Source organism: Micropterus salmoides, unplaced genomic scaffold (genome assembly GCF_014851395.1).
Source record: "Micropterus salmoides isolate LMB-PRFRI ecotype aquatic unplaced genomic scaffold, ASM1485139v1 Ms_hic_scaffold_5, whole genome shotgun sequence".
Taxonomy (NCBI): domain Eukaryota; kingdom Metazoa; phylum Chordata; class Actinopteri; order Centrarchiformes; family Centrarchidae; genus Micropterus; species Micropterus salmoides.
This window is the reverse complement of record NW_024044237.1, coordinates 15,357,769-15,381,575: the sequence shown is the minus strand read 5'-3', so window position 1 is coordinate 15,381,575 and position 23,807 is coordinate 15,357,769. Positions and strand designations below refer to the sequence as shown.

At 42.8% G+C, this 23,807-nt stretch overlaps 1 protein-coding gene across 2 annotated transcripts in view; it reads left to right on the top strand.

Moving 5' to 3' along the window:
- Positions 1–293: 293 nt before the first annotated feature.
- atrx (ATRX chromatin remodeler) overlaps positions 294–23,807 on the top strand; it is a 35,895-nt gene continuing 12,381 nt past the window's right edge. The window contains exons 1-29 of one of the 2 annotated variants that reach the window (XM_038699864.1): positions 294–490; positions 2,062–2,120; positions 2,241–2,290; positions 2,410–2,531; positions 2,629–2,709; positions 3,756–3,865; positions 3,994–4,061; positions 4,430–6,555; positions 6,871–6,943; positions 7,575–7,714; positions 7,788–7,952; positions 8,062–8,185; positions 8,290–8,389; positions 8,661–8,840; positions 9,775–9,916; positions 10,051–10,160; positions 10,435–10,581; positions 10,705–10,882; positions 11,345–11,482; positions 11,575–11,750; positions 11,844–11,961; positions 16,484–16,614; positions 16,861–16,955; positions 17,088–17,227; positions 17,592–17,742; positions 17,887–17,987; positions 18,847–18,955; positions 19,086–19,263; positions 19,534–19,725. In XM_038699864.1, coding sequence (XP_038555792.1) covers positions 2,067–2,120; positions 2,241–2,290; positions 2,410–2,531; positions 2,629–2,709; positions 3,756–3,865; positions 3,994–4,061; positions 4,430–6,555; positions 6,871–6,943; positions 7,575–7,714; positions 7,788–7,952; positions 8,062–8,185; positions 8,290–8,389; positions 8,661–8,840; positions 9,775–9,916; positions 10,051–10,160; positions 10,435–10,581; positions 10,705–10,882; positions 11,345–11,482; positions 11,575–11,750; positions 11,844–11,961; positions 16,484–16,614; positions 16,861–16,955; positions 17,088–17,227; positions 17,592–17,742; positions 17,887–17,987; positions 18,847–18,955; positions 19,086–19,263; positions 19,534–19,725 — 5,499 coding nt within the window. In that variant the 5' untranslated portion in view covers positions 294–490; positions 2,062–2,066. Of the gene's footprint in view, positions 491–1,482; positions 1,507–2,061; positions 2,121–2,240; positions 2,291–2,409; positions 2,532–2,628; positions 2,710–3,755; positions 3,866–3,993; positions 4,062–4,429; positions 6,556–6,870; positions 6,944–7,574; positions 7,715–7,787; positions 7,953–8,061; positions 8,186–8,289; positions 8,390–8,660; positions 8,841–9,774; positions 9,917–10,050; positions 10,161–10,434; positions 10,582–10,704; positions 10,883–11,344; positions 11,483–11,574; positions 11,751–11,843; positions 11,962–16,483; positions 16,615–16,860; positions 16,956–17,087; positions 17,228–17,591; positions 17,743–17,886; positions 17,988–18,846; positions 18,956–19,085; positions 19,264–19,533; positions 19,726–23,807 lie in introns of those variants that run through there. The other variant, XM_038699865.1, reaches the window with a different exon arrangement.

Genomic DNA, 23,807 nt, shown 5'->3' with positions numbered 1-23,807 from the left:
ATCTATCTCTTAGAGTGTACTTATGTTGTAATTGTGTGATTCTGTCTATCTGTATATAATATTGATACATCATGTTGTGAGCTTGGCTGTAGAAACAAAACAGCGCGCCTTTCACTGTATCAGCAAATGAATGAAATGGAGATAGAGCCAACAGCACTTCTACTTCCCAGAGAAAATCAGTCTCTCCTCCCGATACACGAATCAATAAGCTCCGGTGAGCCTGGACCACTCAGCGCGGGAGAGCAGCTGAGACGGTCAGCCAATAGGAAAGCTCGCAGGATTTAGGCTAGATGCGCCATTTTACTGCGTCCACAACCATCCGGCAAGATGGTCCCCTTGCTTTGTCTCCCCTGACCGGAGTTGTTTCGGCATCCAGCAGCTATTATTGCTTCCAATCCGCACCATCGAAAATCTGCAAATTAGATTGAGCTGGGCAACCCGTACTGCAAAGTGTCCGTGTCAGTGAAGAAATGACGACGGTGAAAAGCAGGTAGGAACACTGTTCAGCCTGTTTGTTTAGACAAGTCAATTTTGCGTTGTACCTTCGCTAGCGGCGAGCCGGGCCATGGCTGCCTACTGCTAGTTAGCACGCTAGGCTAGCCGAGTAGCTATTAGCTGCGTAGCCGGCAACGTTTAAGTTCGTACACATGCAGATTCAGACGTGCATATGCGTATTCAGTCATTCAGATGTTTAAATGCCATTGTTTTACAAAAAACTACATGGTTTGTATTATGGCAAGAAAGCTAAACGTTACATTGCTCTAGCTAGTTAGTGTCAGGCTGCGGGTAGCGCGCGGGTTCGTGCCACGGTATCGTCAGAAAGAGGGAAGGCCTGTAGATGCATTTTTCGGTGCATGCCCATGCATTGGACCTTCTATGCGCTGTCGGGATTGCAATGTTGCCAGGGCAACGTGGGGCAGTGAAAAGAAGTAGTTGTGCATCAAAGGCGACCGCTAAACCCGCTAATGTTAGCATGTTCATGAACTTGGCACCCAGTGATAGTCAGGAGTTCCTGTGTTGTCAAAACATGGAAAGGGTTCGCTGAAGATAAAGAAGCAGCACAGTGCCGCAAAGGCGTCCGCTGCTTGTTTGACCAGTGGGCTCTTTTTAATCGACTGACACTGGATTTTTGGATACATCTTGGGCCTTTCTGTGGCTGGAAGGAGTGAGTGATAGCTCAACACAGCTCATAGCGATCTAATCAGCACATTATGATGACGCAAAATAAACACCGGTGCCTCTGCCTCAGGACTGATGTGCGGCTGATACATGCACGTAAAATCACGTGGGTAACGCGCAGATTTAATGCAATAATAATATAAACATATACATGCTGTATTAGATTTATTGACGGTATTTGATGGAGTTTTGTTGGAGTTTTTTCCTATAGAATGACAACACAACCCCAAACATTGTCTGTAACCTTCGGCGTTGCCAGTAACTGTTTGGAGAAAACGTGTCCATTTGGTCTTACATCCAGAGGAGTATAATTCTGTGTAATAATAGGTATTAATTATTATTTAACTTTATAAATGGATATATAAAATGTTCACATAGCTATGTTCTGTTAATGCTGCATAAAATACTTAATTGAAATATGTGGATTATTTGGTAATTTCTTGTTTGGTTAAATCTACTGCTGCAGTGGTTTATTTCTAGTTGTATTAATTGTCATGGGCTGTTATATTTGTATCTGTGCTTTACTTTCTTTATACAATGTGTGTGTAATTCCTGTTTGTCCTTAAGTGGAAGATTTGAACATTGATTTTTGTACCATGCAGCCAAAAGAAAAGGAAAAAACATCTTCAGTTCAGCTGCTTAAAAATGAATGAAAAACACACACAGTGGAAAAGTAAACACAAACATACAGAAACAGTGTAATTGTATCAGTACCTGCACACTACCTGGACAATAGAAACACAGCATGCTTAGTTTTGGATCATGGGTTATTTTAATATTAAATACATGCATTTTTTTATAGACTCAAATCCCTGTAATTCAGATATAATATATTATTTACAGTATTTTCTTTAGGAAACAAATCTTCATATGTGTCTCCAGGTAAAATGAGTCTGCCTTCTGAATCAAACCTCGACCAAATGGCAGAAAAAGCAGACGAAGTAAGTATGACACTCTCTATGTTTTGGCAATACTAAATTAAACTAATCCTAAATGGCACACATTTTTCTGTTTTGTTCTTAATTGTAAAGCTATTAAAATAAATTGTTTATTCCCGTCAGCCTGTTATCTCAACAGAAACTATGAAGCCCTCTTCTTCACGCAACAAGAGGTGAGGAGCAGTTTTCTTAAATGTGGCTGTTATAGTTTTGTTTGCAATTGCATGTTCTCAAAAGAGTTCTCATAGACACACAGCTTAAAATATTCAAGCTATGTGCTAACTCTTTTTAGGAAGCCCGCTACTGTAGCTAAGCACACTGGACTGAATGAATCCGACGCCTCTGATGAGAGTGAAAATGAAGGTGCCAATTCTGACAATCCTTCAGACAATAACACAGGCAGCGTATCTAAAGGTATGAAATATAGAGATGCTTGTTGGTCTTAATATATTGTTGACGCTGAGTAGGACGCTGATGTTGGGATACTTTTTTTGCTGTTTTCTCTAATTAGGCACTTTAGTGATGAGGCCAGTTGGAAATGAAAATAAAGGCGCCATGAAGCTCAGAGTGGATTTCAAACAGAAACATACAGGTGATTTCATTTCAATATTTGTAAAGTGTGTGTGTGTGTGTATATACACACATACACACACCGTCAGCCATAACATTATGACCACTGACAGTTAAAGTGAAAAACTCTTTATACATCAATACATCATTATTCTCATTTTCATTGAAAAACATATTAAAATGAATTGTAGTTTGATATTTGTGGGAATCTGTACCAAACAAAAATGTTGTCTTAAGTCTCTAGAATATGGATCACCAGGGGAAAATAGGGGAGGGGGAACTAAGTTGAATGAACATGCTTTATAAACAATCAGAAATAAAAAAAAAAACGAGTTTACTGATGCTGTCATGCTGACCTGAATCATTTTATTTTTTTTTATTTCAACTGGGCTCCTTTTATTTAATGTTTTGTTATTTATGATTTTTACTAATTCAATTGATTTACTTGTGGTGGTGGTAGTGGGGAGCATTACCTTTTTTTGGCTTCTGATGGGGGCATGACAGAAAAAGTTTGAGAACCACTGCACTATCGGAAGAGGGCAAGCCTACGGAGGCAGTGTGATGCTTTGGGCAATGTTCTGCTGGGATACCTTGGATCTTGCCATTCATGTTGATGTTAGTTTGACATGGACCACCTACCTAAGCATTGTTGCAGACCATGACAAAGCAAAAATGGTTCAGGAGTTCTTGGCCTCCAAATTCCCCAGATCTCAATCCAGTTGAGGATCTGTGGGATGTGCTGGACAAACAAGTCTGATCCATGGAGGGCCCACCTCGCAACCTACAGGACTTAAAGGATCTGCTGCTAACGTCTAGGTGCCAGATACCACAGCACACCTTCAAAGGTCTAGTGGAGCCTCCTCGGGTCAGGGCTGTTTTGGCTGCAAAAGGTGGACCTACGCGATATTAGGCGGGGGGTCATAATCTTATGGCTGATTTGGTGTATGTGTGTTTGGTGTTGCATAGAAATTAAATGTAAATTAACTAGATGGCCTGAAAGTAATCTGTGGGGGTAAAATGGGTAAATGAGACCGTGACAATTACTGATTTATTTTCTCTTAATCACAGATGATACCCTGCAGAAGAAGATAAACTGCACTGCTTGTGGAAAACAAGTGAACCAGTTTCAGCGCAACTCTGTGTTTGAGCATCCTGTGCTCAAAGTACTTATTTGCAAGGTGGGAATGTTCCAAAATAAATTTTACATATTTTCATAGCCATTATTGTGAAGTTCCACACTGACATTTTTTAGTCTTTCTGTTGTCTATGATGTGCCTAGTGATCGTTTTATTTCAACTTCCTCTAGTCATGCTACAAGTATTACACAAGTGATGACATCAACAGAGACTCCGATGGGATGGATGAGCAGTGCAGGTACGACATTTTACACAAGAACAACAAAACATTATGGTTTATTTGTTAAACTAAAGTGACAAGAAGGTTAACAATAGAAGTAATTAACCATGCATTCTAACTTTGTAGACTTCTGGGGGTTTTTTTGTGTTTGAAGTGCGTGACATAGGCTGCTAATAATTTGAAAGCAACATTTAATGAAATATAATTTAGAATTTGTTTTTACCCTTTTGTCAATGTTCTTTATTTCTTTCAAATTGATCTTTATTTAGATTTTAGATAAAGATATTGCTTGATCCTTATCCAAGTGCCAGTCATTTTGGAAATCTTAGTACTAGTGGTCATAACTGCTGGTGGCCCTAAAACTCTGCTGATCTTTTCCTCACCAGGTGGTGTGCTGAAGGTGGCAAGCTCATCTGCTGTGACTACTGCAACAATGCCTTCTGCAAGAAGTGCATCCTGCGCAACCTGGGCAGGAAGGAGCTGTCAGTCATTACTGATGAGAACTCAAAGTGGCACTGCTATGTCTGTAGGTCAGAGCCCCTCCAGGACCTGATCTCCAAATGCCACAGCATCATGGAAAAACAAGAACTTGCGCAACACAAGCAACGAAAACCAGATAAAACTGAGGAACGTGAGAGCAAGACCCACAAGAACAAAGCAGTCAAAGAGCACAAAGCAGTTGTCAATGGAAAAGAACACATCGAAGGCTCAGGGACCATGACATTCTCCTACAAAAAACTGCAGATACCCAAAGAACTTATAAAGAAAACAAAAAAGCTTGTTGAAACTACAACTGGTCTGAATAATACCTTCATCCAGTTTATCCAGCAGGCAGCCGAGGACCAGGGAGATAAGTCTATCAGGTATCGGCATTTGAAAGCCTTTAAGGCCGTGCTTGCCGATTTGAAAAAAGCCCATAGTGCTTTGGAGGTGGCTTTGGAGCCCGAGTTCAGAAACATGGATTTGCAGAATGGTAACGAAGGACAACATATTGTGAGAAAGAGCCCTGATGTTTTGGTGCCTGTAGAAAATGACCATGTGGATAAAATGGTGGATGCAGTTGATGAGGCTGACGCAGCAGAGGAGCTGGACCTGGAGCCGGAAGGGGAGCTAGACGGGGAGCAGGATGGGGAGCTGGGTGTGGAGCAGGACGGGGAACCAGAGGGTAAGCCAGACAGTGAGCAGGACGGGGAACCGGAGGGAAAGTTGGAGAGGGAGCTGGACGGGGAGCCGGATGGGGAGCTGGTAGAGGAACAGCATAATGAGCAAGACGTGGACACTGATCAATTGCCAGATGCGACTGAATTGAAGGACAGCCAAACGGAAACTGATGTGACCAAAAAGACAATTAAAACTGAAGTCTGTGATGATGGGCTGGTGTCAGCTGGTGAAATGTCCTTGGATCGTGACATTATGTCTGTCCCTCCTTCGGTTCCTGAAGAGCTTTTTCAGATGGTGGAGAGTCTTGCGGATTCCACCATGCTCTCACAGGCTGACACCGATTTGGTCACAGACACCAATACAAAGTCAAATGCAAACTCAACAGACACTCAACGCCCTCATCCCAAGGTGAAGAACCTCATAGTCAAACTGACTCCTGTGCCAGTCGTGACAACATGTGGGTCAAGGTCTTCCAGGTCCAAAAACAAAGAAAAAGATGAAGAGACGGTGAAGAAGTGTAAAGAAGAATGCAAAGAGAAGAAAAATGATGATGATGCTGCTGCTGAAAAAGTAGATGGGAGACACAGCCCACCACCCAGCCGTCGCTCGAGTAGAGTGAAGACCACTCCTTTGAGGAAGCAGACAGAGAACAAGGGCAAGGAAGAGACCTCTGAGTCGGAGTCAGAAGAAGATGGTAAAGGCAAAGTCAAATCCTCCAAGAAATCAAGGAACACCAAAAAAGAGGATCGGAAACGGACCAAGGCTACAGAGAAAAAGACGTTGGATTCTGACTCAGACGAAGTTCCAAACATACTGCTAGAGAAAGCTGCAGCAGGCCACAGCACAGATGAGGAACAGGGAAGCACAAGTGCTAAAAAGTGTTTATTCAAACTAAACAACACATCCACACAGAACACAGAGAAAGTAAAACGCAAAAGGAAGTCTGAAAGCTCTGATTCAGACTCGGAGAACAAAAGTAAAAAGACGTCCAAGAAAAAGAAAATGAATGGTTCAGACTCTCCCAACTCTGACTCTGACCAGGAGAAGGAGACAAAGGGTGAAGTGGGCACAGCAAAGAGGAGATCTAGCCGTGTGAAGAAACAAAATGAAGCAAAAGAGGATGACAAAAACTCTCCTGAGAGGAAGGCAGCCGAGAGGAGAAGGTCTTATGAAAAAAAGCGTAAGGGAAGGAGCTCCAAATCGACCTCCAAGCTGCAGTCATCCTCCAGTGAGGATGAGGAGGAGCAGCAGGCTGAAGGTGATTCTGGAGAGGACAGCGACGCACAAAAGATCAAACCTATTGTGGAGGATAACGTAGTGGGAGCTGGCGGACCTTTCCATCAGTCCTCAGGTAATTTGGACTAGAACAGGAGTTTTTAGTGGCTATCACCCAATTTAGCCAACTTCACTTTTCAGTCCATGCGTTGGAAAAGTTCAGTATTTTTCCTGGCTCTGGCCGAAGGTAACAAAATCCCCTTACCAGTCCCTCGAAAGCTCACTCATGACCATAGTCTCTCATTTGGTTAAGCTGCACAAAAACTGGACAGCTGTACTGTAAAAAATGACTTGCCAGGCAACTCTTGGCAAAAAGCCATTAAGCGCATGCCATCAAATGTCATTTAATTTCTTTAAATTACTTAACAATACGTGTTATCTTGTTCTGTAGGAGACGAAGGGGATGATAAAGAGAGAGTCTCTCGGGTTTGTGAAGATGATGACGACGATGATCCTGAAAACAGGTAGTTAATAAAACACTAATTGCAAAGTTTCTCTTGACTATGGGAAAAGACAATTGATCAGGAGTTATATCTATATCATTCAACATCAACAATGAAAGCAGTTTTGAAACTGTGTTCTGGTTTTTACAGAAACCTTAAGGATTTAAATTGTCAATCGGCTAGAGCTGTTTGACCTAATAAATTAGCTGGGTTCTTGGAGCATACTGCAATTCTTTACTCACCATGCTCAGGACCTCGCTGATAGTTGTTTTGATATTAAATACTTAAGAATGTATCTGTAGGGCAGCATTTCTCTCTGGTTTATCCCAATCAATCTGTATCTTTGCCCAACAGTGCCCGTAGCAATGTCATAGTATCATGGAGTTTCTATACACTGCCTGGTTTCCATCACTTATCATTCACTAGCTCCAAGGAGAAACTGATCACTTTCCAATAATATTCCACTCATGAATTGCTGTGTAGAGATGTTAAATTGCTGGAAAGTAGTTTCAGGAACTATTTAAAATGTGAGTCTCTATTCTTGAAGTAACTTTTTTTCATCATTAAGATTGTTTTGTAGATCATTTTTTATTATGTGATTAATAAAAACATGCTTCCAACACCCTGACACCCCCCCCCTTTTCTCCTGAAGGATTGCAAAGAAAATGCTTCTCGCCCAAATAAAATCAAACTACTCTTCTGGAGCAGAGAGCTCTTCTGAAAACGAAGAAGCAGAAAAGGACGAAAAGTCCTCCAAGAAAGTAAAAGATGAGGATGAAGAAGAGCAGCAAGGTAGCATACATTTTCTAAACATATCAAGTTCTCAAGTAAGCCTCTTTTAAACTGTTTGTTTCTCTCTTCGAAGACGAGGATTCAGAAGACTCGAGTTCTGATGTAGAAGTGAAGAAGCGTGGCAGACGCCACAAATTGCTTCGCCATAAACTTTCGCTGAGTGAGGGTGAATCAGGAGATGAGAAAGCTGCCAGTAAAGAGAAGAACAAGGGGGGCAAGAAGAAGTCAGGGCAGAAAGGTTAATTCTGAAATTTTAATTTGCCTAGTGTGTGTGTGAGAGAGAGAGACAATATGAATAAGTGTGTGACACTTGTGCGACTTTTTTTTTTCTTGATTTTATTTATCAGTGAGCAGTGATGACTCGTCAGACTCTGACTATGATAAGTCAGATAAGTCGGAGTCCAGTGCAGAGTCGGGGATAAGCGAGGAGCTTAGTGAATCAGAGAATGAGGGGAAGCGTCGAAAGACCAGGTGAGAAGGGAGAACGCGAAACAATCATTAGCAGTAATTAATTGCTTGATCTGGATTGGTCTCCTGCTGCTCATGCCTATTCAAATTCTGTTTTTTGTCTGTAGAGCGGCGAACAAGAAGGATGAGGAGAAACAGAGAAGTTACAAGCAGAAGAAGAAACGACGCAGGATCAAAGTTCAGGATTCCTCTTCCAGCAATGAGAAGGTGTTTAAAATGCTGGACACTTGGTAGCAGTCTTGAACTGTCCCAAAGTTTTTTTCCACGGCAGGGTTTGCTAGGTGGAGGAGCTGAACCCACATAACGTTTACTAGTCAAGTCATGTATGACGCATATAAAATGTTATTTGAACTTACCCTGGAGTGTGTTGTGAGGATTATTATTAATCGTAGGGTTGCTTGGCTGCTGATCATAGGAAGTGAATTTTTTCCTTAAGGCCTGAAGATCAGAGGGCTGAACTTAATGTTCATTTCCACAGAGCGGAGAAGAAGATGGTGACGGCAACGAAGATGGTGAAGACCGCAAAGGACGCAAAAAGCTCCGCAAAATCCTGAAGGACGACAAGCTGCGGACAGAGACGAGGGATGCTCTGAAGGAAGAGGAGGAGAGGAGGAAACGCATAGCAGAGAGGGAAGCATTCAGGGAGAAACTTCGAGAGGTAAAAATGAAACGGGCTGTGTGTTCGAAGCTTTAAGCTGAAGCATTACACTGATTCAACACAAGGGTTCGGTAGTCCCCTGTCCCAAATTTAGGATTTTCCCCAGTTGTTAGAGGAGGTAATGACTGGCTGAGCAGCGCTCTTTCGTGTGTGTGTGTGTGTGTGTGTGTGTGTGTGTGTGTATATACTGAACCAAATAATGAATGCAAGTGGATGAAACATAACTGCTGTAAGTTAGGCAGACTGATAACAGTCCAATCTGCTGCTTATCGCCCTCTCTGTCAGAAGAAACAGTCGGAGAGTCCACTCTGGGCTTTGCTCAAAGTAATTAATGTAATTAATCCAAAATGTACTCTTTATAAAAGAAGTAGTGGCATGAGTATTGGATTGGAAGGATTTAGAGTCCCTTGTCTTAGGCTTCTGATCAGTATGTGAAATTTAGTGATGTACAGATTTAAATGTATCTGACCAGACAGGTCAGATATTTAAGTGACAGTCTAAACAACGGCCCTTTAAGTTGTGTCTGCTTCACTGTGGTAAATGGTGCTGCTTTTTTCATGAAGTTAGAAGAAACCCCGCATTTGAACTTAAATTTAGTAAAAACACAGTGTCGTGTTTGCTGTTTGTTTTTGTGTATAATAGTGCTTCTGCTAGCTTGTTGCACTAATTACACTTTCACTTAATATATCAGAGTTAGACATTTGAGTTTTCAATCATGATTTAATTTAAAATCGATCAATTTGAAATGAATGCTTTTGTGTTTATTAGAAGAGTTTAAGTTGTACGTGAAAATCATGCACTCTGGAAGCAGAATTGCAGTTATCTGATTAGATTGTGTATCCCCAGGATGTGAAAAACAATATCGGACAATTTTCTTTTGAAACTGACACATTTTTGTGTGACTCCTCTCTCTCTGCCTCTGATTCTTCTTCAGGTGATTGTGGTGAAGGAGTCTTCTGAGGTCATCTGTCCCATCACCACCAAGCTGGTGCTGGATGAGGATGAAGAGACCAAGGAGCCGTTAGTGCAGGTGCACAGGAACCTCGTCACAAAGCTCAAACCTCACCAGGTTGACGGTAAGGACAAAGTGAATTCAGTTGCAAAAGTTCAACATGACTGAACTACAATGTTAGCCAACACAAGCCTGTATGTGAAGCACGGAGATGCTCTGGACTAATGTCGGCCCCTCTGCATTTGTGTTTCGTTTCAGGGGTGCAGTTCATGTGGGACTGCTGCTGTGAATCTGTGAAGAAGATTGAGAAGTCTGCTGGCTCCGGCTGTATCCTCGCCCACTGTATGGGCCTGGGAAAGACTCTGCAGGTAAAATTAATTGTAAAACAAGTACTTGAATACAAAAGTGTTACTGCTAATGCTACAGTTATTTGGCTCAGGTTGACATTTACTTTCAGGTACTGGAAGTCTTGTACAAAATGTGGCAATTGAAGCCTAATGCAACATGTTTTAGGTTTCACAAAATGTGGTAGTGTGTGTAAAGAACTGTAAGGTATTTATATGTAAACTGTCAGTAGAGCCTGTTAAACCCTGGTGAGTGTGCATTACACTGTTCAACTGTTGTTCTGTTTTTGCCCTGTAGGTGGTGACATTCCTTCACACTTTGCTGCTTTGTGAGAAGCTTGAGTTCACCACAGCTCTGGTGGTATGTCCCCTGAACACTGTCCTTAATTGGCTCAATGAGTTTGAGAAGTGGCAAGAAGGAATGAAGGATGACGAGAGTTTAGAGGTAAGTAGATGCTTTTGTAACCCCTCAAGTTGTTCCTATTTGACAGCAGAGCCGTTTTGTGCACATTCATCACACCCCTGATGAAATGGCTTTTTTGATCAATGTCTGTCTTGTATTTACCAGGTGATTGAGCTGGCCACAGTAAAGAGACCACAGGAGCGAGCATACGCCCTCCAGCGGTGGCAAGAGATGGGGGGTGTTATGATTATCGGCTATGAGATGTACCGGAACCTGACGCAGGGCAGGAACATCAAGAGCAAGAAGCTCAAAGAGACCTTTCAGAAGACACTGGTAGATCCAGGTACGGTGCTGTGTAATGCTGCTGTTGTATATGTGTTCAAAGATGAAAGACGGGTCTTTTTCAATGGATGATTCATTAAAGCTTGACCGGTAGGTGTTCAGAGGAATGTTATGTTTTTATTGCAAATTCACAGCTGGCATCCATTGTACATTCATGTACAAATGACACCGTTTGAAGAATTAGTAAAAGTAGTCTTCATTTTATATGTTTGCATCTGCAGCCACTTGCTAGGTATTAATTTTGTTGTTTGTGCATGCATGTCAGTTCAGAAATTGCAAACATTACAATTGGCCTAAAATCTTGGCAATAAATCTGAATTGATCATTAAAGCTTGAAAGAGTGTGAAAGAAGATCACTCTGTTGCTAACTCCCGTCTGATGAGCAATAACGTTTTATTTTAGTTTTGTCTGCAGTTGTACTTCCACCTGTGATGACCTTTTTTTTCACCTTTACTTTCACCAGGTCCAGACATAGTAATCTGTGATGAAGGTCACATCCTGAAGAACGAGGCGTCTGCTGTGTCCAAAGCGATGAATTCTATCAGGACGAGGAGGAGGGTTGTGCTGACTGGAACGCCTCTGCAAAACAACCTTGTAGAATGTACGACTGTAAAATAATTCGGTGGGTTAAATAGATGACACTGGACTTTGTGTGGTTGTATCTAAAACTTGTAATATTCGTCTCCTTATCAGACCATTGCATGGTGAACTTCATCAAGGAGAACCTGCTTGGGTCAATTAAGGAGTTCAGGAATCGCTTCATAAACCCCATCCAGAATGGTCAGTGTGCCGACTCCACATTACACGATGTCCGGATCATGAAGAAGAGGGCTCACATCCTGTATGAGATGCTGGCCGGCTGTGTTCAGGTAAGACAACTGGTTAAAACAATTGCCTCAGGTTGTTTCTGACTTCTTCCTTGTTGCCTCCTAAAGAGAGTGGTTTATTTCTACTTCCCACAGAGGAAAGATTATACAGCGCTCACCAAGTTCCTGCCTCCCAAACACGAGTATGTGTTGTCGATCAGAATTACTCCAATCCAGTGTAAACTCTACAGATACTACCTGGAGCACTTCACAGGTGAGAACCAAGCTCTAATGGAGCTTGTTTTTTGTTGTTGCACATGAGCTCAGGGTGTTGAGAATGCTTGGTTCAAATTACTCTGATCTTTTTTGGTGTTAGGAGCAACAGAACCTCTAGGGGCTGCTAACAGGGTTTTTACAAGGTCAGGTCTGATTGCCCAGACAGGGATTTAGCCTAGCCGTAGACTAAAACAAAATTCAATTGAGAATTCCACTGGAAAACATGCGTAGTCTGGGACTAGGCTAAATCCTACTGCAGGAGTCTTGTTTCTGTGAAAACTGCTTGACTGGATGTCATTTACTCAGACAAGGTTTTTAGATAAATGGAAGGCCTTTCTGGTCTCTTGCTTTTTTTTGTGCTGCATTGTTAAGTCGTTTAGTGGACTTTCCCCTCAGAATGTGGCCCAGGACGTGTGTGTGTGTGTGTGTGTTTGTGGCAGCTGGCAGAGTGCCGCAAGCAGTGTTTAAGCCCAGTTTCCCACGTCTCCCTAATGAAGAGCTCTGGGAGAGAGGGAACAGAGGGTTGAGGGTAAAAGGGGGGAAATGTGGGGGCATAAAGGAAAGGCAAAGAAATTTAGAGGAAGGAGGGGCCAGAGGTTTTACACCAAAAGCGAAAACAAAGAACAGGAGAGCTGGTATGTAAGAAGAGGAGTGATGGGGTGGGGGGTTGACAGTATGTGCTGTGGCTCATTAGGCCGGGTTGCCCGCAGGGTGCAGCGCTGATGTTGTGACTGTGGCTCTGGACCTCCACAGTGGTGTCTTTGGACTCAGGACCACCAGTCCTTCTGCGGGGGGTGGGGTGGCTGTGAATGTTACCCCCTTTTGCTGCTTATGTAAAACCTTCCATAACTTCTGACCTCCCTGGGTCAGTGCAGGCCACAGAGCAGTTGCAACATTAACATTTCAGCAGCTGCCACTAGTGGTCTAACGGACCCCCCAACAGTTCAGCACGCAGGTGGACCAGCGGCTGCTGTAAATCATGATGCAGAGTTGCAGTGAAAAACAAGATTCATGCTGTCTTTACCTTTTTTAAGCGCAATGATTGCATTTAGGGGAGATTGTCTCATTTACAAGCCGCTAGGCTGTGACTAAAGCAGTGTTTCCTCTATATGCATTCAGCAGCGGCGCAATGCTGAATCATGACCGCCACTACTAAAATTTCCCATGATCATTAAACGATGCGCTACAAATGTTTTCACTCGCACACTGCGAGCACGGCAGCACTCAAGGCTCAGCTCGCTTCCTCTCCTCATTCTATGCAGAACATACGTGACAGATGGTGTTAAAAGAGCAGCGTAACTCTGAATCGCGTAGCGATTGTTTGATTGCCTGAGCGGCAGAAAGTGACGGTGAACGCGAGCAGTGGAAAATAGGTAGTTCAACCTCCTCGCTTTCTTTTCTCCAAGTAATGTCCAGTTTTGTCCGTTTTTTTTATTTTTATATATAAATATGAAGTTGTAGTCCGACAGAGCTAACGACGCTAACAACAACACTGGAACTGGATGTGCACTGAAGCTAGCTGCTGAGAAGCTCCAGTGAAGACAAATCAATGTTGAAATCCCAAAAACTAAAGTAAAAAGCTAATTTAATAAAAGAAGTTAACTCCGAGCTCCTCCCGCGAGTAAACGGCGTAGTTGTCAGAGCAGAATCCAACTGAGACTATGGGTGTTTTTGTCCAAAGGTTGCAGCACTGCCCCCTGCTCCTCTCCCCCAAGTTTAGCAGCTCTCACCCGGCCTGCAGATTTTCAATCCCCCGCTCTGCCCGGCCCTCTCCACACAACGGTCTTGAAGCCTCGGTGATGTTCGGACAGTCTTAACACTGATAGGCTATCGCGACTCAGTGTCATGCAACTTCTTTGCTTGAGTTGAAAATATTCAACTCACGCAAATTCCTTCGCGTCGCCGGCTCCGCCCCCTTCGCGTCGCGAAGACTTTGTATGTAAACTCACCGCCCTGAACGCTCGCTTTGCTTTTGGTTCTGAAAGCACCATTACAGTGTTAGCTTCTCAAGACCAAGAAAATTCTGTTGTTTCCCACCTGCTGGAAAAGTGAAGCCAGTTAGCGCTAAGTTAGCTAACATCCCCCCTCCCCTTCAGACTGAGGTGAGCAGGAAAGCTTGTACAGCAGCTACACAGCTGCTATGTAACTTAACATTAGCTCAATTTATAGAAAGTAACTGGAAGCTGTATTTTATTACTGCCTACTTGTCCAATGTTGAGAACATCAGGTACAGACTAAACTGAAGAAGCCTGCAGCTCTGTCCTGTACAGACTGATAAAATTATTTTTCAGTTTTCAGTCTGAAAAAGTGGTTTTAGAAAAGAAAGGACGGAGGTGACTGGAGGAGCTGAGGTTAGTAAAGCTAATTAGTGATGCAAACTAGTCCTTTTAAGCTAATGAGGAGATGTTTCTTTTTGAATTTTAATGTGCAAATAAAATGCACCTCGGAAGGGAGGAGGTTTCTCATGTTGCCTGTTTTTTATATTAATGTCTACTGATACTTGTCAGAAGCTGTAAAATTAAGACACAAAAGGCAAACATGAACAGTTGTATCTATAATGATTCTGAGGTCATATTAACAGGGTTTTCCTGCCGTTAAGGCTTAGGGGGTGATGGCCAAAAAATGCTGTGCCATCAATGTAAAATCACTATGGAGCAACAGAACCAACCAAATTACTTTCTCCAGATCTAAAGGTTGTATTTCCTCCAGTAGACTGATCTTTGGGTGTTGTTTATTTATTATCTGCTCTAGCTTTTCCAACTACTTGTTCAGAGATATGGTGAAAATAATGGCCCAATATGATGTGAAATTACATATTTTTCATTGGAAAACAAATGCTCTTTGTCCTCCCCCCGCTGCTGAAAAAAATCCTAGAGGAAACTGTAAAGGCATTTTCAGTGGTGTAACTGGGACACTGGGCGTGCTTTTCATCATAGAAATTGATCATTAGATTGTGATGTTTATTGCAGATTCAGTAAGAGCTCATCTTTGGCACAGCAGCCTTCAGTGTTGATAGGCCACTACTCGTGACTTGTAACCAATCAGATGCCGATCATGGATCAGCTAAAAAATAATCTTATGCAGTACATTAGAGCTATGTAGCGTATAAGATTGTTATTTATTTTTTGTTGATCCATGACTCAAAACCGTGATATGATCTGAACCGTGGGTTTTGTGATCCGTTGTACCCCGTAGTTGCCAAGTAAAGGTGGAAACACATTTCAGCCAATCGTGTGATTCCAATGACGTAAGGGCCTGTTTTACTTCTACTGCGCATGCGTGGTAGTAGTGAGTAGGGCTGTACATTTCAATTATTTTTCAAGTCGATTAATCTAACAGTTATTTTTTAGATTAATCTAACGACTAATTTAGTTTATTCTAAAGAAAGAAAAGTTGCCTATTACTCGATTAACATACCAATTTATCCAAAATAAATATCAAAAACATGTCTAATCAATAAATCTATATTTTATTCAATCATCCTGATGAAGCACATTAAAATGACAATAGTAGCAAATCTTAAAATCAGTCAAATTTCCACGTCACTGCTGTGTTGTGATAATAACAATAACAGACATTAATAAGGCTACTTTACTTAAAACTTTAAATATTTCTGACATGGATTCATTTCAATATTGAGTAATGCAGTATGATAATCAAATGTATTTCTGCATCAGTGAACACCTGAAAGGACTCACAGACTGTCCAGACAGTCACATATCGTCTGTACTGTTAGTTTCAGCTGTCCTCATGCTGATAATGTGCCGTGCTTGAGTGGCGACAGAAAGTAAACACAATTTGCGGTGCTGCCGTCTAGACAAAGTGCTCTGGGATACTTTCGTTTCAAGTGTTCATGCTGCTTCACGTATTTGTGGACAACAGATCAGTTCCAGTTCAGACAGCTCACGGAGCAGCACGTTGTTGAGTGTCTGTCTGAAATACTCCAAACTTTAGACGGTCGAAGGCGCGGTCTTGTAGCTGGAGCTTGTCCGGGAGAATCCCACACCGGATGCAGCAACGCGTCAACGCTCGTAATGCGTGTCGTCGTATTTACGTAATCCATTACGTCAACGAATCGCCCCAGACCTAGTAGTGACGCTTGCGTAGTAGAAGTATAACTAGTCGGGAAGAGCGCTTATTAAACCTTATTTTGGGGCAAAGTCATCAAACTTTTCTTTTAGCAAATTTTATTAGATTTTACTGGTGATTCTATTCATGTAGTTTTTATGTCCCGGTGACCAGTGAAAGTGCAGATCTGGCTCTCTCCCCATTCATTGAGATAGGAGTCTGGTCTTGTTAGTCTGATATAGTGTCCCGGAGGCGTTGCCGAGTGGCATGACTTGCCTTTTAAGGACTTTGTCCACAGTAAGGTGGTTAGGGGCAGACATAAATGTTCAAGTTTTGCTGAACTACATTTTCCACACTAGTCTGTATGTATGATGAGACTGAGGGCACGCTTTCAAGTACATAATGCAAACACACATCCATCTTCCTCCTCACACTCTTTCCCTTGTGTGCAGGTGTGGGGAATGCTATGGAGGGGGGCCGGGGCCGTGCGGGGACCAAACTCTTCCAGGATTTCCAGATGCTCAGCAGAATCTGGACCCATCCCTGGTGCCTTCAGCTGGACTACATCAGTAAAGAAAACAGGGTAGGGCTGGGGAAGACAAAACCACACTAAACACTAACTCAAAAATTATAGATACATTAACGCAAATCACACATGTTGCGGGAAAACAATAGAAATTCTGTGCTGACATCAGGGGAGAACAACACAAGTATTGTCACTGCAACACAATTTTCCCCTTATGCATAATTTCTGCTACCTATGATCCAGCTCTGAGTGTTTGGTTGACCAATATCGTTGCACAGTCGACTCTCTTGCACTCTCTTGCAGGGTTTCTTTGATGAGGACAGTATGGACGAGTTCATCGCTTCAGAAACCGAAGAATCCTCCATGAGTATGACCTCTGAGGACGAGAAGATAAAAAAGTAAAATACAATTTATCATTCATTTCCATTTGTTATACATTCTTACAGAGATGACCTCATTTAACTGCCCTTCTTGCTTGCGTCTGTTAGTCTTGCTGACCCCGCTCCTCTGCCATTCCTCCTTCCTAATAGGAAAAAGAAGCAAGGGAAGGGAAAAAAGAAGGGATCTGATGACTCGGACAGTGATGACGTGGAGGTCATCAAGGAGTGGAACACGAGCTCTCGAGGCAGAAACGGAGAGGGTCGAAAAAGAGAAGAGCCTGTGGAGGAACGTAAGTTTGACGTACATGTGGGAGCGTTATGGGCACACCCATGTTTGAAAAACAAATGGTGCCTTCTACAACTTATTTCTGTGTGTAATTATGAAGGACAGTGGCTTTGTAGATGCCAACCTAACTATTACAAGTTTAATTTTTGTTCCTTGATAGACAATATAAATATTATATAAATAAAATATATTGCTTAATTGAAAGGAAATTACATTCTTGCTTTGACAACTAACATCTGCGAACACTACAGCTGTAGTGTGTACAGAGAATCATGTAATGGTGAAACTTTGTCTTTGTTACAGCTTGCTGTTGGGAGACTGTAGTGTTTGCATGACGACTAACCTGCTACTTTGTGTATCGCAAACAGCTCAGCCCACTGGCTCAGCACCAGGGAGTCCCACTCCTGACTGGCACAAGGAGTTTGTCACTGAGGCTGACGCTGAGATCCTGGAGCACTCTGGAAAGATGGTGCTCCTCTTCGAGATCCTGCGCATGGCGGAGGAAGTAGATGAGAAAGTGTAAGCTCCACTATGTGCAAATAAAACCCTTTTGGCCTTTTTGGTTATGCAGCTGGTTTGCAGTAGTCCTGGAAAGTGTGTTTATCACAGAGTGATGTGTAGCTGTGGTACACAGGTGTATCCTCTGTGCTCGTGTGTCCTCAGGTTGGTGTTCAGCCAGTCTCTCATCTCTCTGGACCTGATTGAGGATTTCCTGGAGCTGGCTTGCAGAGCTAAAGATGAAGAAAAAATCTCTCCATACAAAGGTGCGTTTTTAGTGCGTTCCGACACGGGCCTCTTTTTGTTCAAGAAGCTCTCACTGTACTCAGTCGACATCTCTGTCAATGTGTTACCCTTACTTCACTGAATTATCCTACAGTTGCCTATGATCAGCTTCCCTCTTAATGTTATGATTTGAAAGGCTGTTCTTGGTTTCATGATGTGCGAAAATCACAGAAGCAATGTTTAATATTATAAGCCAGCTACTGACTTATGAAGCTAGAGGAGCCCAGTTGTCTGTCCCGAGGTTCATTCTTGTGGTTTTACACTGTCGTCTTTGAACTGACTAAAGTGTGTGTGAGAAACGCTAACATTAACTTTGGAGAAGGCTGAAGTATTTTCACATGGAGATGCCCATTGCACACCTGCAAGACAGCCCACATGCAACATGTATTCCTATACACACTGGTGTGCTTATTACCCTTAAACACGCACACATCCACACCACCGCTGGTGTAAGGTCATGTTCCTAATTAAACTTCAGCAGCTGTTTTTACTTTCATTTTGAAAATGATTAGACCTTGACTTTTTATTCCACAAAACATGTTTGCTCAAGGGTTTGTAATTTGTAATGAAAAGATCACAGTGCGGTAATTGGAAACATACTGAAATGTTGGTTATGAAGGCCGGTGGGGGGTGGGGGGTTGGGTTGGCCATCTTGAAGGCTAAACACGGCTGGCCTCTTAACCAACACAACCATCTATCCGCTGTCTGCTAATACCCAAACTAAGTCCTTTTGACAAGGAAAAGGCCTACTTGATGGTGACATGTGTTTTTGAAGGTTTTGTGAAGCATAGATATTGATGAGTAGTCGCAGCAGATTTCTTAACTGTAACATGTCTGAAGGTGAAGGCAAGTGGTTCAGGAACATCGACTACTATCGCCTGGATGGCTCCACCAACGCCACCACCAGGAAGAAGTGGGCAGAAGAGTTTAACGACACCAGTAACACAAGGTAATGTACTTTTTATTTTAAACACAACTGTAATGAGATTGCTCACTGTTGATGCCTAACTTGTAAATGGTTCCTCAGTGCATTTTTAAGCATCAACTCATCTCTCTCTCCTGCTCTTTTACTTTTCCAGAGGTCGTTTGTTCCTCATCTCAACTCGAGCCGGCTCTCTTGGCATCAACCTGGTGGCAGCCAACAGGGTCATCATCTTTGACGCCTCCTGGAACCCCTCCTACGACGTCCAGAGTATCTTCAGGGTCTATCGCTTTGGCCAGATTAGGACCGTTTATGTTTACAGGTTCTTGGCCCAGGTGAGCTTATCTGTTTTGGTAAATTCTGTAGATGCGCTGTTTGTTTGGCCATCAATCAGTTTAATGTACAGTATTTGATGTAAGTGACCAATCAGTGATAAAATGATGAGTTGGAAAGATCTCCAAAACATGCATATGTAGTAAGTCTCTGTGGCTTCGATAGGGCTTGCCTGTAATACTAATACAAGGCAAAACAATATCCACACTTGATTCGTTTGACTCTTATTTGATGTTCATGTAAAATCTTCTCATTTCGCTCTCTTCTTTCAGGGTACAATGGAGGAGAAGATTTATGACCGACAGGTAACCAAGCAGTCTCTGTCGTTCCGAGTGGTGGACCAGCAGCAGATTGAAAGGCACTTTACGACAAACGAGCTGGCTGAGCTATACACCTTTGAGCCAGACATGCTGGATGACCCCTCAGAGAAGAAGAGTAAGAAAGCCACGCCCTTGCTCCCTAAGGTAAACATGCATATATGTATTCCGTTTGTGTGTGTAGATTGTTCCAATATGCTTCTATGTTGGACTATGTATGTTTTGGTATATTGAATTTAGATAAATCATACATGTTATTGGACTTTGACGAAACACTGACGGAGATGTCACGGTTTTCTTCAGACTGATCCCCAAAAGGAAATGCAGCAATGCAGTCTGAAACCTATTAACAGTAGTAAAATCGTATTTTTACCTTCAACAAACATGGCAGAGAATGCCATTTATAATGCCAAGCTTGTTTTTCCAAACTTGCACCAAGTAGTATTTTTTTCCTTTGAAGTTTAGCACTTCAGTGATAAACTGTTATTTAAACTCTGTGCCAGCTTGTATCCTGCTTGGCCTTTCCGGGATCTTTCTGTTTCTTCTCGTTTCCTTTCATAATCCAGTGCTCGCCTCTTCTCTCCTTAATGCAGGTGCTGTGTCACTATTTGGGCCCCCTGGGGTTTAATAAGAACACACTGCCCTTACATGGGCCATCCAACCCCGCACAGCTGCACAGATTTTTCTGTTTACTGCTATTTACTAAATAGTGTTCTCATTGCGACACTGCTGCTGCCCAGCTATAAACCTGCACTCCCCTTTTTTTTTTTTTTTTTTTTTCATTCATTCCTTCCCTGTTGATCTTTGAATTACTCCCATCCTTTCCCACTCCGTCCCTTTCTGCAGTTTGAGTTTATTCAGATCATCTTAAGTGGTTTTACTTCTTTGTTTTGGTGTGACCTGGGTTACTCCGCAGACATCTGTAAACAGAATAGATAAAAAGAAACACTGTATATCTAACTTGCTTGCTCTTTCACCGGACAGTCGAGGGGCCTTTCAGTGCACCTAAATGGAAAATCTGTTTTCCATTTACGCTGTCAAAAGATCTTTATCGCTAGTGCCTTTATGGGTATTAACAGGTAGGAGCGCTGCATGAACCCATTCAGTCGGCAGCTGATATCATTGCTCTCACCTTCCATATTGCTCTAAACCGGGAGTAGCCTACTCACAGAGCAGCGGAGCACAGTTGGACATTTGAAGAGGAAAGATGTGTTCATTGAGTCGCGGCCTGTTAGATCTGTATGATCTTTAATGAGCCCAGTGACATTTATGTGACACAGTATTAAAGACGGAGAGGCTGACAAGCTCTTTTAACAAGCCGACCTGTTTTTGGCCAGGGGGTTAACTATCATGTGGCAGCAGGACTGCAGTATTACGGAAGGAATTTGCCGTCTGGAATGATGTGAAGATGAGTCAGACACCCTCCATCACTTTCAGCCAACACCGCTCTACACAGAAGGAGAGAATGATTCGATCCATGGCAGAGGGAGTTTTGTTCTTCTCTTAAACTCTTCACACTGGGAAGTGCCGTTTTCTCAGCCAGTCGGGGCATTTTGCTTTAAAACTGGGGTCACAGAGGGCAGTGCTTGATATTTATGCTTAAGAAGCTGAGTTGGCATTATTCTTGTCTCATCTTTTGCTTGTGTAAACCCCCACAGTAGGGAAAAACTCACCAGAGTTGTCTTTTCTCTGCTATCACTCCCATCTACCGCTTCTTCAGTCCCCCTTTATGTCCTGTCATGTTATCTCTGCATTGTCTTTACTTCATATCCTACTTTAATTTCTACTTTGCTCCCCCTTGTCCTTACTGATGTCCTCACTCTCTTCCTCAGTCCACCATTTCACCACCCTGTCTTTGCCCCGCCATCTTTGCGACCATCTGTGACCCTCGCCATTCTGCCTGCGAATGTTCAAAGCAAGCTCAATAAAGTTGTTTTTCATCTTCTCCCTCTGGCCTACCCTGCATGATGAAGGGTCATTATTTAAACCCCTCTCTTAAAGATGTCTCTGTGCTCTTCAGAAAAACTAATTGGAGACAAAGGAAGCAGGAGCACTCCCCCCTAATGACAAAGAAGGTCCTCGCAGCCCAGACATGAGATTTTGACTCCCCACCCATCCCGAGACACCCTCACCTATTTCCTGTTCATCACACTTGTCTTTTCTGTCTAACATGCGGCCACATGGACAATGGGAAGTAAATATGGTAGTTTTTAGCATAATATAACTATGCAGTGTTCTCTGCAAATGCCGGTCAAGCTGGCAGGCTTTGGGCGTACCTCGCTGTATGTGTTCTCAGCAGGTGATGGCTGCAGTGGTCATTAGGCTCTGTCACGTACACTGAAAGGCTGTGGGGAGGTTTCACTCGAACCACAGCTTAGACAGGAGCAGACTGGACCAATACGCCACACCATGCTTGTCTCATTAAGAGTAGGAAGTCACTTTGACCTTAAAGGAAAATTCCCCCTAGAATATTCTGCAAGCATTATATATCATCAGTCAGTGATGCACAGCGGACTACAGGGATTATTTTGTGATGACAGGCTTTTAAATAAGTTTTTTACCCTCCTGCTGCCCCGTCTGTATCTGCTGGGATAAGTGGTTTCTCATACTTCTCAGAATGCTTTTTTTTGCCAGCTTTCAGAAAACATGCCTGGGCTTGTTGCCTTGCAGGTGGAGAGAGCACTAATGATAGTAACAGCAAGACACCGGAGTTATCTCAGTTGTTGCTGAGAAAAAGCGAGAGCCGTGTCCCTCATTTGCTGCCTTCTGGTCTGTTGAGACTACGGTCTGTGGAGATATTGATGTCTGTGCCGCATATATCTGTGTGATATATAAGATGATTGTAGAAAGAAGTTTTTACTGTTTGTGGGGCCGTGGGTAAACTGGGGGGGAAGCACCCTTAACATCACACCTCCACACCCACAGTTTGTGATCAACGAGTACAACTAGTGCACAGCCTGCTTCTCATGTCACATTTATTCACAAACCGATTTCCATGTTTTGACTTTTTATTTTCCTGTTCATTCCTGTTCACACTCTAATTGACTCCTTGTGAATCCCTCCTGACCTGCGCATCCAGCTCCAGCTGGCTGGCCCTTGTAGCGAGCTCTCGTAGAAGTACACCCCCTATTGCTGCTGGCTGAGGCTTTTTTTTTTTTTATAGGAATGTGGTATGTTTATTGTCTTTGTTTAGCCCTTTGTAACATTTGTGATTTTATTTCTTTGTTAATTGACTGACGGCTAGATAAACCCTCTGACTTGTGCAGGGTGTAAAGACAATGTGGTCCTGAGGGCAGGAGTAGCCTCCTCGTGTCAGACACAGTGCCCATGGTTAAGAGCGTTTGTGCAGAGAAACTGTTTAGAGCAAGCCAGTAGGGTTCTGTGTATCACTTGTGTGCAGCTGGGGGAGAGAGAGTTTCGACTGGCTATGTTTAGCTATTACAAATATCTCAGCCACTCGCATTCCTGCTGTTGGGATCCAGCCTTGGCCCCCCTCTGTTGCTATGGTTAACACACCTGTGCGTCAAAAACAGTTTCTGGCGGACAGTCGGGCCAGAAACAAGTCGCCATAGTTGGACAGCTGTGGATCTCTGTCACTTTGCCACTTTAAGGCTAGGGTAGGCAATGTATTTTATTTCCTAAGATACATCCCAACAACAATCCGGTAACTGTGGCTTTCTCACGACTGTAGCACAGTCAATCATTTAATTCGGTCTGACGATTGGCTGGCCTACCTGCCTGTGCTCACTGCACGTGCACTGATAGCACATGAAAAGTCAGATATTTTTAAAATCCAGCTGTTGCCTACCCTAGCTTTAAGGTTCATGTTCTCCTCATTTATGTTTCTTTGTCTTTACTCTGTATTTGTTTGTTGTTGGAATCCAATCAAAAGTCTGTTTTCCCTTCCCATCTTCCCAACCTCCCCAACTTTCATCTCTCCTCCTGCATGTTTAATTCCTCCTGTGTGATGTTTTTCTCTGTTAAGTATAGGTTTATTGTTGTGGCAATGACAGAAATAAAATAAAGTGGTGACTGTAGAAGCATGGTTAAAGCGTCGTCAACACAATAAGTGGCCGTTAAGGTGCAGGAAATTGGGTTAACATGGTTGAGAATGTTCTCAACTCGAGAAGATATCAGATAAAGCGGCCAAAACTCCAGCCTGCATACAACCCAGAGCTATTAATGTAGGCGGGTGTTTAATTGCATCAGACCTTTTACAGTTAAGCACC